Source organism: Elaeis guineensis, chromosome 5 (genome assembly GCF_000442705.2).
Source record: "Elaeis guineensis isolate ETL-2024a chromosome 5, EG11, whole genome shotgun sequence".
NCBI lineage: Eukaryota > Viridiplantae > Streptophyta > Magnoliopsida > Arecales > Arecaceae > Elaeis > Elaeis guineensis.
Genome location: NC_025997.2, coordinates 17,406,507 through 17,425,802, shown reverse-complemented (window position 1 = coordinate 17,425,802; position 19,296 = coordinate 17,406,507). Strand labels below are relative to the sequence as shown.

The 19,296-nt window shown below is 50.6% G+C and overlaps 1 protein-coding gene and 1 pseudogene across 1 annotated transcript; one reads left to right on the top strand and one right to left on the bottom strand.

The window, feature by feature from the left end:
• Positions 1-1,732: 1,732 nt before the first annotated feature.
• LOC105045123 (serine/threonine-protein kinase TIO-like) lies at positions 1,733-6,800 on the top strand (annotated as a pseudogene).
• Positions 6,801-7,105: 305 nt separating this feature from the next.
• Positions 7,106-8,157, bottom strand: LOC105045054 (uncharacterized). The gene is given in 2 exon segments (XM_010923213.4): positions 7,106-7,606; positions 7,608-8,157. Coding segments are annotated over 2 exon segments (609 nt in total). The 5' UTR covers positions 8,007-8,157; the 3' UTR covers positions 7,106-7,396.
• Positions 8,158-19,296: the final 11,139 nt, after the last annotated feature.

Below are 19,296 nucleotides of genomic sequence, written 5' to 3'. Positions count from 1 at the left end.
GATTAAGTTTAGGTAGAATTGTATCCAAGAAATTATAAAAGACATTTGGGAAGCAGGAAAAGGGTGTTTGAGTGACTTGGATTTCTCAGTTGAGCCAGATTGAGTAGGAATAGGGTCAGATTGCATTTTGTTCCCTGCATGATGTCCAAGCTAAGTCAGGTCGAGTCAGGTTATAAATTACCATACCCATACCCAACCTGGTTTTAATGAGTCCAATTGAAATGTTATAGTGGCTATTTAAATTGTTATATCAACTGTTACCTAAGATCATGGACTGGAGACTAGTCAGAAAGGAAGATTGCAATAAACTGTTTTCCAACACATCATAGCATTAAATTGATTACGTCATGTAATACCACGAGCGTGCATGTGCCATATAAACAAGGGCGAACACAGATGTGTTATCATTGAAAGAAATAATAGCAGATCATGATTACATAAGAGGAAGGATTAATTGTTGCAATCAGACATTTATTTTTGGATAAATTACAAAAAAAATTTGAGATTAGATCGAAATTATGGTTCCACCTAATAATTTTTAAAATCTACATAAATATTCTATACTTTTATTCAACTCTACAATTTAACTCATGCCATTAACTAGTCCTTAATATTAACTTGCATTGATTGCGGGATCTCTACTTGTCGGGTAGATGCGGGGCCGATCGAGGATGATGTGGCGGTGGAAAGAGATGATGATGACGCTGGCGGGCCGTGGCAGGATGCAAACAAGAGAGATTTTAGGGATATTTTTGTCTTTCTACATTATATAAATGGTTTCACTAACGACATTAATTTATGTGGGTATAAATATAGGTTTTATAAATTATTAAATGTAAGTATAATAGGTGGAAATTTCAAAAAAAAAATATAATTTACTCTTTATTCTTCGGCATGGCCTATCCAATACACGGCTATACACGGGTTGCATGAGAGACTATATCCTACACCACGTGCGCCGTTCTAGAAATGAATGTTTGTTATATACAGTCTCCCGGTCATACGCAGACAAAACAACCCAAATTAAAATGAAATTTAATTGAGAATTTTCCCATATTATTCTCTGTTGTTAAGCAAATCTTCCACATTAGTCTCATAGGTTGGACGATGTTAATCCCAACCTCGAGCTGTATCCGGAAACGGATCCTCACTATAAGCGGATACAGATCCGGATCCACAGAATATCCGACCCGAATCAACGAGTTGCAGAACATTTGGGCGGGAAAAACATTTAAAAGCATCGGATGATCGAGACCGAGGGCCTCAGAGAGAGGGAGCGAGAGCCGAGCAGGGTAAGCTGTCTCTCTCCCTTCCACCCAAAGCTTATAGTAACCCAGATGTTTCCCTCTAACTTTCCCCTGAACTCGATCTTTCCTTCCAAAATTTCGGAAAATTTTTGTTGCCAGATTTCAATCTGGCTCAGTGTTTAGGGAAAGAAATCAGATCTTTAGGGTTTAGTATCGCCTCCTATATTCTCTAACGATCCTCGTTCCGAAGCCTGAAAGCTTCTTGAGATGAACCCTGTCCCCTCGGATCTGATTTTAAAACCCTAATTGCTCCCTTTCTCTTAGATTTCAGCATTTTATCTGTTAAGACTAGTGAGTTACAAGTTTATCTTTCAATTTAGCTTTATTCCATTTGGTAGAAAAGGATCTAATATGCCATTTATTTTTTATTCATTTATTTTGAGGAAACCGTGGAAGAGACCACCACACATCTCATTAAGGCTTAAATGGGTACAGAGTGTGAAAGAAAGAGAAAAATAAAAATAAAAAGAGAAAAGATAAAGATATTGGTCGAATGTAAATATTACCAAAAACAAGATCTCAGAAGATTTTAATTGGTTATGGGTTTCAGCAGAAAATATGCTATTTCTTTTTATTAGTTTCTGATTTTATCTAAAATTGATATGCGATTTATGGGACAAGTAGTTAATGAGATCCACTTTGCAGCAAGGTTATGACTCTTGGTTTGATTTTATTGTACATTAAAGGTATAGAGGTTTCCTTTTTTCCTTTTTTTTTTTTTTCCTTTTTAGCTGCGACTAGCCCAATAGATGATAGATAGAAAGAAGGGAGTAGAGAATTACATGTGATAGAGCTGGTTGGTGAAGGTTATCTTGCGAGGGTGTACAAAGGACGACACAAGTATATGTGACACGTTCGTACCTATTGAATCTGGTGAATGCTGAGGTTCCAAGTTATTCTCTGTGGAATGAATACCATATGCTGATAGTAGAAACCATGATATTTGTTTTGTTCCGGACTGTTGCGATGAAGTTTATTTTTAAACATGGGAAAATTGAAAAGGACATTCATAATTTAAGACAGGAAATTGCTTGTGTTTTTTTTTTTGGTGCTTCCTTCTTACCAGAGGTAAAGTTGGTTGATGATATGCCATGCCATGCTTGAAAGGTAGTAAGCTTCCTTAGTTGCCTGTAAGGTGGTTCACCGAAATAATGTAATGGTCCACATGATACCCTCTAAAGACAGGCAAGTATAATAGTTTCTTGTCTTTAACAAATATATTTTACTTTCTTTTCTTTACTCTCTTCTTCTTCTTCTTTTTTGCTTTTGTACTGGGATGGTATATATAGGCTCAAGATGGTCTTAACTCTTGTTCTACACCTAGAAACGGCAGAAATCAAAAGAAAAGCTGGACTGAACTCTTATCCAATTTTTTCATCAATTGATGTACAGGCTTGGGGTTTCCAAATCATAAGATATTTAGTATGTAGGCAGCTTTGTAGTAGATCACATCTAATGGCTTGTTCGTCACTGTGGGAGCCCATCATCTAATCAAATCCTAACCGGATGTGAGTAGAGATCCACTTGACCAGATCCTGGTCTCCGTATACACACACACAAGCATATTATAATATAATTAATATAATATATATACACACGCAGGAGGATACTGGATGCATGTGCTATTATATTATTATATTTTAATATATTATGTAATACCAAATATTTGACTTAGCATTTTATTTTTAAAGTCTTCAAATATCCTGTAAATAATGTAGACCTTGGAATGAAAAGCTTTGACATTTAATTCATTGAAGTTATTAACCGGAGTTGTAAATATTGAAAGCGTTTGATTTTTGTGGTGACATTTTAACCTTGTCATATTTCTGTGAGACCATACTTTCCAGCTTATGTCAAGGATTTGTCAATCAAACACTTCAGTCCGCAACGTGTATGTGGTTTGCCAAATTCTTTAACTGCTCAGTGCTGCTAATGAAACAGGTGTGCCTGGAGGTGGAACCACTGTATCAGATGTGTTTTCCTTATGTCTGTGTGCTTCATACTTAAGAGTCAGGAGCAACAACCAACCAAATGTAAATTATCCAATCCTCGTGCCCATGTTCTGCATGGTTGTGTTGCCTTGGCAACAATCGCCGATTGTTTGAGGTCAGATGGAAAATGTTCGCATCATATATTCTTACCAGTTCCCAGAGAAAACAGCAAGCATCTCCTTTCAGTCCTCGCACACCTATCTTCATCTGATGGTACTGTGATAAACTCCATTCAACAACACAATGCATCAGCAAATGCTGCCACTGTCATTCCTTTTATCCCTTGAAAAAAGAAGGGAGGGGGGGTGGTTGTACTTTGGTTATCAAGTGAGAATGAAGCAATAACAAATTACAGTGTAGTGTTGTTAAATTGGGATGGCCTCAAGGATGGGTGTGTTAGGTTGTTAGAAACAAGACTGATGGGGTGGGGGGTTGTGCTCTGGCCATTGAACAAGCATGCCAAATGGCATAAGACAGCTTTTTATATGTTTGTTGGGTGATGAGCTAATGAAAGATGCCTTTGATGAAAAAGATAGTGCGAAATTTATCTTTGGGTTATTACTAATTGTTATAGTGTAGACACAGTCTTCCTTATCTCATTGCCTCTCTGATGGTGTTTTCCTTGAGATCTTGTTTAGAAGAGAACATGTAAAGCTCATAACTGACTTTCTGCCTGACGCACACCAAAAGGCAATAAAAAGCTTGAGAGGGCTTGGAGGCGGAAACAATGGAAATCTTTTGGCATTCACTTTTGTTGCAGTACAGAGCTCTCCTGACATGCCATCAACATCTGCATCCATCAACAGTGGTTTCCTACTAAATGATGGTCACCTGGTGGGAGAAAGGCTTGAAAAATAAGGAAATGTTGAAAGCAGTTGAGACAAATATGCCTCAGCTTGTTCAAAGTTTTGTGGAGGTTGTCTCAAAGCTGTCACTGGTGTTACACTTGCTGTTTGTCAACTTTTTTCTAACAGATTCTTGGCTTTCAGGTTGGATTCCCTGCACGCATTCTTAGGAGCCTTGACTATATCATTTTGGAAGGTATTGCAAGGCCCATAGCTATCATTGCAGAGATGGTGGGCTACCGCGCACTGGCTTTGCAGATTCTTCGAGAATGTCTTCTAAATACAAACAATATAAGAAAACTATTTGACGGTTCAATTTCAAGGGATGCTGTTCTTGACTTTCTAACGATAATTTCTGCTCTTGCTCGAATGTCTAAGGCCCAAACTTGAGCTCTTTCATAATTCTCCTTCAAGAGATGTTTTTGCCAATGATTCATCTCAGTTCTCTGCTTTAGAAGGCTATTAAATTTCTTATTTTAAGGCATGGATCATAAAAGCTAACCCGACAATAAGGAAGGAAAGAATCAACAGAAGCAATGAGTTTAATTTTATGCTTGTGAGCTTATATCTAATAAGGCACTGGTGATTTTCATACCTTTTGGTATATATTGCTTTATCAATAAAATGTCCATAAAATGAGTTTCAATTCATTTTGGTTTGTGGTAAAAAAATGAGTTAATTCATTGTTGCGGGATTTTTATGTATACATCAACAAGGCAGGCTCGCTAGAGTTTTTGAAAGACTTCCTAAGCAATGATGATGATGATATATCCGTGCAAAAGCTTGCAGTGCTACTGGAAATATGTGCCATCATAGTCCATGCTTTTATATCTCATTTGTAAGATTAATTATATAGATTTTTTCTTATTGACTGACATATTTTCCACAAAGATTAATGCTCAATCTGTTGATACATCTATATTTTTTTTCCTTTTTTTTCCCAGGCAAGACATAGCATCATTGATCTCCCTATTGATCGATGTGCTGACCCAGACAAATGCACTTGAAAGTTTGCATGGTTGCTAGAAGATTCTGTCAGAGTTGAATTTATCCATGAAAACTCGTGTAAATTGAAAGTAAAACATAGACAAACCATATAATTTCTTTCTGGAAATAGAGGGAAAATGAAGGAAGAATATGATCCAAATTCTCCAGAAACTCTGTAAGATTAGTTTAGCAGGCAATATTATCTGTAAGCTAAGTCTCGATTCTTTATTTGTTTTTCTGATCATTTTTGCTTTTAAGGTCATGCTTGATAATGTCATCACGTTAGATTTAGCTTTCTATTGTTTCTTTCCAGGTTGTAAATGCGGCATACGACAACGATGTTCTATATGAAGAGCTTAGAAGATCCATAACTCGGCAAGTTTTACTTTTGGCTGAGGAAGATAAAGCCAAAGCCAACGCTTCTGTTCCACTCTGTGACCTTGTGTGAAATTCTGGTGTTCTGTGTGAAGACATCATTTCCCAAGGTGCCATGCAGGTTTGTCAGTAGTAGTGTCTCTTTTTTCCTGATTCTCTTGGGTTTCAGTAATAGGAATATTTACATTTATCATCCACTTACCTGCATATTTGGTGTATCTGTTTTACATGTGTTGTTGACTATTACCATCCTAGTAATAGTGCACATATTATAAGGTTGTCCTGGGGTCACATCATAATAGTTTGCAAAATAGCTGTTTTAGTAGCTGCTATGATGATACACTCATGCAATTTCATACTTTCAATCTTATTGCACCACCGAGCAAGCTCCTTACCCTCTCCGGCTTTCTTGTGTTCCTCAGGCTTCATTGAAGCTGGCTAGCAACAATTCTAGTGTAGCACTGAGCTCAACCAGAGGGATTCTCTCAATGAGTTGCCTCTTAAGATCATTCTCTTTGCTTGACATAAAATTTGCGGCTATTTGCGGATGCTTCCTCCACTCTTCCGAGGTATTCCCCACCTTGCTCTGCAAAACGGTCACCTGATTCAACTACTGCTGAGTATGCCTCAGTTATTATTAGCAAAGCCACCCAAACATAGTGATATGTCCATTGCAGCCATGGCTATCTGCTTGCTTAATGATGTAGATATACTCACGTATACTATCACCATTCTCAATCCAACATGTTGTACCTTTCTGGATTTGAGGCTGTTCTGCATTGACACGGATCAGGACCACAGAGATGCATTAATTCCACTATTGACAATTGTGCATACAGTATTATCTGTTGTTTGGTGTGAAAGTCACATATGTGACAGAACTGAAGAAGACATTTTGCTATTCTCGGATATTCACTACCTAATATTTGTTGGAAACAATGATGAATTTACATCAACATTAGAAACCTGCATCAAGAAGTCTATGTATTGATATTGAGAGGAACTTGGAAGCTGGTAGAATTCACAGAATGCTGCCAGTATATGAATTAATTTGGTAATTCATACATACGCTTGTCCGATAAACTTATAGAAATCTTGAACCAGCTGGGGGCAACACTGTTTCAAGCTCAAACATCTGGTAGATGCAGTTTGTTTCTTGGTTCCTTTTTGTCAGATATTATAGGGTAGATATTATTAATCCTTTCCTGATTTGCCTTACTTTTTTCTTGCGAAGATTTATGGGGATTCGCTGCCAATGTCATGCTATTATTCTTCCTCTCCAAGTCCATCTCTCTTATTCATATGGCTTGTTACTAACTGCTGATATTTTTGTATTAGATAAATTTTTTGATATTTGAGCCATTGATTACTTTGTTCATCTTATGTACTGTCTGTCACTTATGTTTTACTTAGCCCATCTGAGCCATTCTGCAGAAAAAAACACTAAAACCTGGTAAGCAAGATTAGATTCTGGATGATATGCAGAGATTTTGTATGAGTTCGCATTTGCTCCATTGTATGGTGAGAAAATGCCATGCAAATTAGCCCATGCAGCAGGATATAGAACAAGATCATTCCGCAAATTGACAGATCACCTGCATGGTTTTATCATTATTGCTCCAATTTTACTGATATGTATATTGTTAAATGTGGTATAGCACCTGCAAAGAAATTAGGAACTAATAGGCTTATCTCAAGCCGCATATATTGACTCCCAATTTTTATAACCGAGAAAGGTCATAATACGAGCATGGTAACTGGCGTAATAAGCGGCAAACATTTCTTTCCTCTATGCATGATATTCTAACAGGTATGTTTCTTCATTTTTCTACACACAACCCTATGAAATATCGACACGTGGCTAACGGGTCGAGTCAACTCGCCGGTCTCGTCAGAACAACCAGTGAGACACCTTCCTCACCAAGGCCTTCTCCTCTATGGTACGTAGACTTGGCTTCCACCCCTTGGTCGAAAACTGCCTGCTGAGAAACTCCGGCTCGGGCCCGAAGACCTCCGGCGACCATTCGATCCCTCCCACCTTCTCCTCTCTCTCCATCAACTTGTCATCTTTTCTCTCGGCCATCTCCTTCATTTCTTTCACCAGCAACATCTGCCATGCAAATGCCAGTAACCAGGCTAAGTTTCTTAGCTAAAGATGGTGGAGCCTGCGACCGCAGCACCGATCGAGCCAGCGACAGGATCTTTCGGGTCTCGTCGGCCGACAGCTTCCCACGAGTCATCGGGAACATGAGGTAGGCATTGCCGGGGTCCAGCGTGTGGTCGGCCGGCAACGGGGTCACGCTTGTCGCGCCGGCGGAGAGCGAGTGCATTTCAACTACAAACCGCCTCGGGTGCTCGAGCATGAGCTCGGCCACAGAGATCGGGCGGTCGAACTCGTGGACCGTACCGTTGGTCAGCACGATCTTCCCCCAACCGCCGCCGCCGCTACCGCCGCAGCCGCCGCCGCCATCCGCTTCCTGGCAGGAAACGAAGTTTCCCATGGGGGGAGGAGTGGAAGGTGAGCCAAGGTGGTGCAATGGAGAGGGTTAGGGGAATATAGGGAGGGAGCGGTGGTTGAGAGGGCGTAGGCACCGCCAGGTGCTTAAATTTGAAAGTGCTGGAGGGTGAGATTTGAAGGAGAGCATGGGTTGAGTTAGGAGATGAGCCTTGGTATGCCGGACTATTGAACGTACATTGAATTTATCCAATTAGAAGCTTCGAAGTTGTGGTTTTCTACGTGGCAGCTTGTGGTTGGATGAATCGCTGTTGGGTGGGTGACTCACGGTCTGAACCCTTGCCTCTTTTTTTTTTTTTCTCCGAAGTCGGTCGGATTTTAAAATTGGTGAGGTAGGGGTAAGGGGTTCGCTGAACTGCCCCTTCCTTTAGGCTTCGAGGCGGTGGACTCACGGGAGGGACGCGTGCCGGGATGATCGGAACACGCTGTCCACGGTTCACACGTGGTCTGATTTATTTTAGGTGGGACCCACTTTAGGAAATCGTGGTCCAGAGGTACGTTTCGGTTGACCATTGGCTGATGCGATGTTTGCTGTTGTACTTCAGACCTGTCCACAGGCCAGAGCGCTGAGAAACGGAGGCGGTGGGCGGGTTCCACTTTCCACAAGGATCCCATTGCTGACCCGCGAGTCCCGGAGCGTGCTGGCCGTGAAGCGGGAGGAGACCGCAGTTTGTTGCGTTTGTTTTGCCTTTGGGCATTTAGGTGGCATGAGAACGACGTACCGCTGTGCATTAATTCGAGACGATGGATTCCTGAAGGTCTTTCATGACGATTGGATGATCCTGTTCGTCTGATTGGTGAGTCCGCTTTACTCGAGATTTCTTCACCATGGACCATGGTTGAGTCTAACCAAGTGGAATGTGGGGAGACTTGCATGTCAATGCTATTTTGAGAACAATTCTATGGTAATTAATGTCCCAACAAATTGTCTCGATACAAAATAAATGTCAACACTTCTGTTCCAATCGGAACAATTTCCTTATAGAAGCTGGGCTGCTGGATACCACAACTATTTTCTTTTCCAAGACCATGTTTTTCAAGGCTGTGGAATTCATGAAGATAGGATTTATGTTTAACAAATGGTTCCCTGATTTGCTTTCTACTGAGGATAGGATTCATCCACTTCTACGGAATTGATTGAGAGTTGTTGGGGGATACCCACCGACCGACCGATCGACTATCGGAGGGCCCGACCGGCTGGCGGCCCGACCGACCGACCGGCTGGCGGCCCGACCGACCGACCGACTATCGGAGGGCCCGACCTCGGGGCCCCGACCGACCGACCGACTGTCGGAGGGCCCGACCGGCTGGCGGCCCGACCGACTAACCGACGGCCCGACGAACGACTCTGACTGGCCGATCGTAAGTCGGACGGCAGGCCAACGGACGCCATCAGCGGCTAACCACGGCCATTCCACGGTCTATTCCCGACCGACTGAACCCAGAGGTCCGGTAGCCGACCCACTTGAAGCTCGCCGACCGACGGAGGAGTCCGACGCCACTCTGCTGGCCACCGACCTTGGGTCGGCCGACTCCACCAACCGCCGTACGGCCGCCAGACGTTGTCAGCTCTGACACGGATATGCGGCACAGTTACCTAGGGGCATTGTCCCGCCGAGAGCCGGGTCAACCCTGGTGATTAGACGGCTACACGGCGACATGACGTTTTCACGGCGGCTCTGACAGCCTACAGTGAGTTGACAGTTCCTCACTTGTCCGCGCCATTAATGACGGCGCCATACCGAGCTCCACTATATATACCGGGGAAGGCAACAGTGCAAAGGATCGATCCGCCCGTCTCTCCCACATACGCAGGCTCGCTCCGCTCTCTCTCTCTCCCTCTCAGAGCTCTCTGTCTGCATTTCACTGTTGCCCAGTCACCTCTCTGACTTGACCGTCGGAGGGTCCCCGCCGGAGCCGCCTCCGGTCAGTGCGGACTTCCTTTTGCAGGTGCACGCTTCCCGACGATCGGGCGACGAGGCGATTGGCCGCAACAGATTGGCGCGCCAGGTAGGGGACAACATGACAAAGACAAGAGCTCAACGATCGAGAATCACTGGGTCGGCAAGGCGTTCTTCCCGCCGGGAAGAGGCCTCTCCACCACCACCGGCGGCGGAGCCTAGCTCTCCGCGCCCTGCAGTGACTACGGAGGCGCAGATTGCGGCCATTGTACGGCAGATGACCGTACTGACCGACGCAGTCAAAAGCCTCCAGCAACAACCGGCGGCCCGACCTATGCCTTCCAGGAGCAGCCGCCGACGGTCGCGCCGACCCCTGCCGCCTCCAGCGAGCACTCCCAACAGCGCTCCCACGGGGAGGAGGAGGGTCGACCTCGGCGCGACGACCGACGGTCCCAGCGGCCCTCTCCTTCCCCGTTGGAACGGGCGAGGAAGGAAAAGCGGCCGCGCACACCGTCGGCCTCTCCTTCAGAGTCTTCCGGAGGCTCCACTCCTGGGGTCTCCCAGCATCGACGAGCGGACGACTACGAGCGACGGTTCGAGGAGATCGACCGCCGGCTCGCCCAACTGCAAATGGACGGCCAGAAGTCTTCGAACGACGTCGACTTCCAGACCGCCCAGCCTCTCTCTCGACTGGTCCTCGATGAGCCGATTTCCAGTCGGTTCAAAATGCCGAACGTAGAGCCATACGACGGCTCCACCGACCCAGTCGACCACCTCGAGAGCTACAAAGCTCTCATGACGATCCAAGGGGCAACCGACGCTCTTTTTTGCATCGGCTTCCCCGCCACACTTCGCAAGGCTGCCAGGGCTTGGTACTCCGGTCTTCGATCAGGCAGTATCCATTCCTTCGCACAGCTCGAGCACTCATTCGTGGCCCATTTCAGCACCAGCCGAAAGCCGCCGCGAACGTCGGATAGCCTTTTCTCCCTCAAGCAGGGGGAAAACGAGACGCTCCGACACTTCGTGGCGCGATTCAACGCGGCCACGCTCGAGGTCCGGGACCTCAACGAAGACATGGCGGTTTCAGCCATGAAGCGGGGCCTGAGGTCGTCCCGATTTACTTATTCTCTGGACAAGACCCTCCCCCGAACATACGCCGAGCTACTGGAGCGCGCATACAAGTATATGCGCGCGGACGAAGGAGCGTCCGACCGACGCCTGGTCGAGCCCAGGGGTCCGAAGGAGAAGCGAAGAAAAGGTCGGGAGCCCGCCGAACCAAGCAGGCCCCCGGCAGGTAGTCGGCTTTCTCCACCCCGACAGATCCAAAAATCACCCCGCCGACAGACTCCGAGGTCGGTGCGTCCCAGGTATGACTCCTACACTCCTCTCTCCGCTCCCCGTGCGCAGATCTTGATGGAGATCGAAGGGAAGGAATACCTGCGACGGCCTCCGCCTCTGAAGGCAAAGGGCCTCGACCATCGGAAGTACTGCCGGTTCCATCGGAGCCACGGCCACGACACCGAGCGATGCATCCAGTTGAAGGATGAGATCGAAAATCTCATCCGCCGGGGGTATCTCGGCAAGTTTCGAAAGGGTCCGCCGACCCGACCGACTGCCGATCGACGCCCCCAGCCGACTGAAGAGGCACCGACTAACCAGCCGACGGCCGGAGTCATCAACATGATTTCCAAGCGGCTGGGATCGGGGACGTCTACAGGGGGGAGCCGACCAAAAGCCACGACCGAACGACGTAATCACCTTCGCGGAAGACGACGTTCGGGGCATCCAGACTCCCCACGACGACGCTGTTGTTGTGTCGGCGACAATAGCCAATTACGATGTAAAACGAATTTTTGTTGATAATGGAAGTTCGACAAATATTTTGTTTTACTCGACCTTCTCCCGAATGCGACTACCGACGGATCGACTTAGTGGGGTCTCCACGCCCTTGATCGGCTTTGCCGGAGACACCGTCACGACAGAAGGAGAAATCACCCTGCCCGTGACGGTCGGTACCGAACCACGGCAAAGCACGGTCTCCCTCATTTTCGCGGTCGTCCAAGTTCCTTCGGCCTACAACGCCATACTCGGGCGACCCGGACTGAACGCCCTCAGGGCGATCGTCTCGACGTACCATCTTCTTGTTCGATTTCCGACCAAAAATGGAGTCGGAGAGATGCGCGGAGATCAACAGCTCGCCCGACGATGCTTTCAAATCTCCGCCAAAGCGACGAGACAAAGGATCCCCTGACAATTGACAAACTGGATCAACGGGAGGAGGAAGAGCGGGGTTCGCCGATCGAGCAGCTCGAGGCGATCCCGATAGGAGAAAATCCCGACAGAAAAGTTTGGATCGGGTCTCAATTGCCCGACACCGAGCGACATCGACTGGCAGAATTGCTGACGGCCAATGCCGACGTATTCGCATGGTCGGCAGCAGATATGTCGGGCATCCCTCCGGAAACAATGACTCACCGACTCAACATCGACCCGACGATGAAACCGGTGAGGCAGAAGAAAAGGTCCTTCGCCCCAGAAAGGCAGAAGGCCATCGACGAGGAAGTGGACAAGCTGCTCGAGGCGGGCTTCATTCGGGAATCCACGTATCCCGATTGGCTCGCCAATGTCGTCATGGTCAAGAAAGCCAACGGGAAGTGGAGGATCTGCATCGACTACACCGACCTCAACCGAGCGTGCCCGAAGGATAGCTTTTCGCTCCCGAAGATCGACCAGCTGGTGGATGCGACGTCCGGATTTCGACTGCTCAGCTTCATGGACGCCTTCGCCGGGTACAATCAGATCCGGATGGCGCCTGAAGACGAGGAGCACACCGCGTTCGTGACCCCCAAGGGCCTCTACTGTTATCAGGTGATGCCCTTTGGATTGAAGAATGCCGGCGCCACCTACCAGCGACTCGTCAACAAGGTCTTCAAAGACCAGATCGGGCGTAACATGGAGGTGTACGTGGACGACATGCTGGTAAAGAGCACGCAGATCCCGGACCATGTTCAGGATCTCGAGGAGACCTTCCGCACCCTTCGACGACACCGAATGAAGCTCAATCCGACCAAATGCGCCTTCGGGGTGACCTCGGGGAAGTTCCTCGGATTCCTCGTTTCTCAGAGAGGGATCGAGGCCAACCCTGAGAAGATAAAGGCGATCCTCGACATGCGTCATCCGAACACCAAGAAGGAGGTCCAACAACTGAACGGGAGAATCGTCGCTCTTAGCCGATTCATTTCCCGATCAGCTGAAAGGTGCCTCCCGTTCTTCAAAACCCTGCGCCAGGCGAACGGTTTCTCTTGGTCGGATGAATGCGAACAGGCCTTTGAAGACCTGAAGAGGTACTTGGCTTCCCCGCCGCTGCTCGTAAAGCCGCAGATCGGGGAGACCTTGTATCTCTACTTGGCCACATCTTCTGAGGCGATCAGTTCGGTGCTCGTTCGGGAAAACGAGTGCCGAACCCATCAGCCCATCTACTACATCAGCAAAGTGCTCCACGGCGCCGAAGCCAGATACTCGGAGACGGAAAAGATGGTCTTCGCCCTGACCGTCTCCGCGCAACGGCTCCGACCATACTTTCAGGCCCATGCCATCGTGGTACTCACCAACCAGCCCCTGAGGGCCGTACTGCGCCGACCCGACACATCCGGACGACTCGCTAAGTGGGCAATGAAGCTTAGCGAGTTCGACATTCAGTATCGACCAAGGCCTGCCTTGAAGGCTCAGGTCTTGGCCGACTTCATCGCCGAATGCCCGACGACCGACCAAAGGTCGGGAGCTGAAGGCCCGGGACGAGATTCGGTCTCTGAGCGGGACCCGATCTCCACCTGGGTACTTCACATCGACGGAGCCTCCAACGCTCAGGGAAGCGGGGCCGGGCTCCTGCTCACGAACTCGGATGGGGTAGTCACCGAATACGCCCTCCGGTTCGACTTCAAGGCCTCCAACAATCAAGCCGAATACGAGGCACTCCTCGCGGGCTTGAGGATGGCGAAGGAATTGGGCATCGACAGCCTCCGGGCATTCTCCGACTCTCAGCTGATCGTGGGGCAGGTCAAGGGCGACTTCGAGGCGCGAGATCCGACCATGATCAAGTATCTTCAGAAGGTAAAGGATCTCGTGGCCCGCCTCGAGTATTTCGAGATCTCCCACATCCCCAGGACGGAGAACGCCCGTGCCGATGCTCTCTCCAGATTGGCAACGTCGGCCTATGATTCTTTGGGTCGGACGTTTGTCGAAAACCTCCAACAGCCGAGCATTGATCGGGTCGAAGAAGTGCAGCAGCTAACGTCCGAACCAAGTTGGATGGACCCGATCGTCCGGTACTTGTCCGACGGGACCAGTCCCGAAGATCCCGCGGAGGCCAAGCGACTCCGATGGTCGGCGTCACAATATGTGATCATGGACGGCCGACTCTACAAGAGGTCGTTCTCCCTCCCTCTGCTCAGGTGCTTGGGACCGACCGACGCCGACTACGCTCTCCGAGAGGTTCACGAAGGAATTTGTGGGAATCACTTGGGGGGCAAGTCCTTAGCCTTCAAGGTCTTGCGACAGAGCTACTACTGGCCGACCATGAGGAAGGATGCGGCAGAGTTGGTCCGAAGGTGCGAGCCATGCCAGAAGTATGCCAATATTCAGCACCAACCGGCCAGCCAAATCGCTCCCATTATCGCTCCATGGCCCTTCGCTCAGTGGGGAGTCAATATTCTCGGCCCTTTCCCACCGGCGTCGGGCCAAAGGAAGTTCATCGTTGTCGCCATCGACTACTTCACGAAGTGGGTCGAGGCCGAGCCCTTGGCGCAGATCACCGAGCGGAAGATGGAGGACTTCGTCCAAAAGTCCATCATCTTCAGGTTCGGATTGCCGCACACCATCATCACCGACAACGGACGGCAATTCGACAACCAAGACTTCAAGGACTTCTGCGCCAGGTTCCACATCCGTCATCGACTAACTTCAGTCGGGCACCCACAGTCCAATGGTGAGGTTGAGGTGACGAACCGAACCTTGCTCCATGGACTCAAGACCCGACTGAACGAAGCCAAAGGTCTCTGGGTCGACGAGCTGGGCTCCGTCCTATGGGCTTACCGAACGACCCCCCGTGTCCCGACCGGGGAGTCGCCGTTTAGTTTGGCCTACGGGACAGAAGCCATGATCCCGCTCGAGATTGGCCTGCCATCTTCAAGGGTCGAGCAGTACCGCGAGCCGGACAGCTCCGAAAGTCGGAGAGCCGACCTAGATCTTCTCCCCGAACTACGAGATGAGGCTCAAATTCGAATGGCCTCCTACCGACAGAGGGTCGCCCGGTACTACAACGCCAAGGTCAGACCAAAGCTCTTTAAACCTGGCGACCTAGTCTTGAGGAAGGCGGAGGTGTCAAAGCCCTTGGACCAAGGAAGTTGGCTCCCAACTGGGAAGGACCCTACAAGGTTGCTGACACCTTCGGGCCGAGGGCCTACCGACTGGAGACCCTTGAGGGGAAACCCATTCCCCGGACTTGGAACGCCGACAACTTGAAGCTGTATTACCAGTGAATTCTGTAATTCAATCGTTGGAATACAAGTTCAGTTTGAAAAATCGGAGTTCTAACTCTTTGACTACTGATCGACGCTCAGCCCCGACGCATCGACGCGGATCTGGCACCGACGACACATCGGCCCCTTACACGGACCGATGCATCTGCGATGACGGGAGTTTATACTCCTTCTACGGTCGAATTTTCAGGCAGAATCCATCGGTCGATTGGCCGATCGGGCCCCGACCGAAGAAAGGCTAAAAGCCCGCGCGGCTATTGCCGCGACTTCCGACCAGGCTACGGCCGGTCGAGGGATATTCGGCTTACCACCGTCTATCACATGATGCGACCTCAGTCGCACCCACTACTCGCCGACCGACCTGCGGCCGGCTGAACGACACTCGGTTTGCCACCGTCTGTCGAAGGACATGAGAACCCGACGCAAGAGCTTGGGGATCTGACTTACTATCGCTCCCCCGACACTGCGCCGGTCGATGTTCGACTGAACGCATCTACGGAAGTCCGACTACCGAACCTTTACCAGGTTCGGTCGGCTCCCGACTTAACAGATGCGCCCGAATAGCGACTACAATTATTGAAAACCGACCTAAAGTCGGGATACAAGCTACTTCGGAACTGTGCAAGCCGGTTAGGTCTTACCGACTTACCCGAGTTGGCGACTTCTCTAAGTTGGTGACTTGGGTTCGACATTACAGCGATAAGAAACATTACAAACAAGAAGGAAAAGAGAAGACAATTTCATTCATTGATTAAAAGAAATTACAAAGTCGGGCCGAAGCCGATTACATGTATTTTCAAGAAGAAACAAAAGGAAGACAGTCGGCTGGACCGATCATTCGTCCTGGATAATCTCTTCGACCGACGGAGGATCGGGAAGAATCGGCGTCTCGACCATAAGCGGCGCTGGGTCGGCGGCAGAAGGATGTCCTTCAGTCGGCAAGGGACCTCCGGTCGGCTCCTGCTCCGGAACGGCTTCCTCCGTTGGGATGATGCCTCCCGACAGATGGTCGGCCTCCTCTTCGGTTCCCTCCTCTTCGGCGAGTAGCGGGATGACTCGGCTGACGTCCACCTCCGGGTACAAGGCATGGACGGCATCCCGACCATCCTCGAACCCGACCCGGTAGGAGGCGAAGCCCGATTCGAGCATCTCCTCCTTGTACCGGTCGGAGGCCCGGAAGTCCTCAACCGCACGATCGGCCGACTCCCTCGCCGATCGTGCCTCGTCCTCAGTGTGGGCCAGCTCCTCCTTCGCCAACTCCGCCTCGGCCCTGGCAATTTCGGCGTCGATTTGGGTGATGGACAAATCCTCTTCGGTTTCCGCGAGCTTCCCCAGGCTGGCCCGAAGTTGCTCGCGTTCCCCTTGGAGTTCGGAGGTGGCACCGTCCCGTTCGCGTCGAAGACGACGCACTACCCGACCTTTGTGCTTGGCCTCCTTCTTGGCCGACTTTAGTTCGGCCATAAGCCGGGAGACCTCGTCCGTCAACTTGGCCTCCCGGTCGACCGACTCCTGCAGTTGGTCGACCAGCCTCCCTCTCTCGGCCTCGGCCGCTGCCGACCTTTCCTTGAAGGCTGCCCGAACGTCGCCGAACCTTCGGTATCCGGCCTCCAACTCGGACATGGTGAAGATCAACTGCCGACGGAAAGAAGCTTTGTCAGAATTATGTGGCAAGCGAAAATTCTTCTAAGGAAAAAGGTGACGCGAAGCTTACCTCCACCATCGACGGGTAGAACCGCGACAGCATTTCGGTCACTTGCCGAGACCGCAGCGACTGAACGTCGGTAGGGAGGAGGATCCCCTGGCACAACCTCCTCGCAAGGTTGTGGTCGGACAAGGCCGACGCACCCTCGGGGTAGTATGCGCTGGGGGGCATTGATCTCTCCTCCTCCGAGGGCTCCATCGGGGCTTTCCCCCGATCAGCTGCCCCGACCGACGGGGCTGGCAGCGATGGGACGCTGGAGTTCGACCCGGCGCCCCCCGTTGCGCCAGCGGACGCCTCCGGACGCTGTTCGGCTTCCCGAACGACATCCGGCTCCACCCGCGGCGGCGAAACCGCCGACACTCCTTCGGCCACTTCCTCGGTCGGCCTCTCCTCGACTCGGACGGTCGGAGCCGCGAGGGCTATAATCGGCTCCGACCCCTCGGTCGCCGACGCTTCCACGGTTGGCGGGACTGGGGCTGGTCTCTTGGAAGGGCGCGAAGGGCCTGCCCCCGGCGCTGGCCTCTTCCTCGCGGCGGCAAATTGGCGAATTTCGGCGTCGGTCGGCCTCATTCTCGGCGGTGTCCCTGCAAAACCGACCAATGTCAAGGGCCGGACCGAAACTACCCTAAAGCCGAACAAAAAGAAAAGCTGGGGGATCGGGCGATACCTATTCGGGGGACCAGACTCAGGCCGGCATCATAGAGAGCTTGCTCGGTAACAAGCTCCCTCTGCTTCGGGACCGACATATCTTTGAGTCGGTGGAAGTCCTCCCGGTCGTCCATGTCGACCCGACTGTTGTCGTTGGCCTCAGTTCGGGGTACACCCCAGTGAGAAGGAAAGCCCCAAGAGGAGGAAGAGGAAACAAAGAAAAACTGGTTCTTCCATCCATGAATGGACGATGGAAGACCGGTTATGAAGGCAAGACCCTTCCGGGGATTGAAGAGCCACCACCCTCGGGCTTTAGGGTGGGGTCGGAGCACAAAGAAGGCCCGAAAGAGGAAAACGCGAGGGTTGGTCGGCAAGAGCTGACACAACAGCGCGAAAGAAATGATTAGCCGGACAGAGTTCGGCGCCAGTTGCGCCGGACAGAGTCCGTAGTAATCAAGCAGATTCTGGACGAACTCCGGAATCGGAAGTCGAAGACCCGCACGAAGGTCCTCAACATACAGCGCCAGGTCGCCAGGCGGAGGGTTGTTGACCCGACCGCCGGCCCCTGGGGCGGAGAGCCGAAACTGCTCCGGGATGCGATAGTGCTCCCGAAGCTGATCGACGTTCGGCCCCGAAAGCGAGGAGGCCTCATCTTCCGGAGCCGATCGGGTGTCGTCGGTCGGGTTCCCCGACCGAGCTCCCTGAGTCGGTTTCCTGGTCATTGTGCAGGAACCGAAAGAAGGGAAAGAAGAGAAGAAAGCAAGAAGGGGAAGGAGGACCACGAACCCGATGGACCCTCCGGAAGTAGAGAAGAGCTCTGCCCGCGACGACCGAGAAATCGCCCGGACAGAGTTTCCCCAGCAAATGGCAAATGTGGGTCAGGGTCCGGGAGGTCCTATATATATAGGGCCGACTGACGGCCGAGATGCTCCCGCGCCGACCAAGGTCCTCCAGATGCGCGACGCGTGGCGCCCGCTGGTTGGCTAAGGATTCGGCGCGCTTCGCCCCGGGACGCCCGCACCGCCCGCATTAAATGCCGGAGTGGGCGCCGGCCAACCACCTTGACACGCGGCGCGCGGGGGTTGGCTCCGCAGTCGGCCGCCCGCGCCGGTCCACGTTCCCGATGGGACGCCTCACCCACGATCGGCGCCGAATATCCGATCGACTGACGCCGTATCGTCCGGCACCCGATCTTCTGACACCGACGTGACGACTGACGACGACAAGACGCGGCGCGACTTCTGGCATCGACTAGACGTTCGGATCACTCGGGATTCGTGAGGTGTCAGACAACGGATCAGCCGGCGGTACGGTCGGATCTGCACATGCGACAAATCCACTCCCAGTCGCCCGGCCTTGCTACCCGAATGAAGGCATCGGCCAGCTCTCCACCCGACTTAGGAGTGGAGGGGGGCAACTGTTGGGGGATACCCACCGACCGACCGACCGACTATCGGAAGGCCCGACCGGCTGGCGGCCCGACCGACC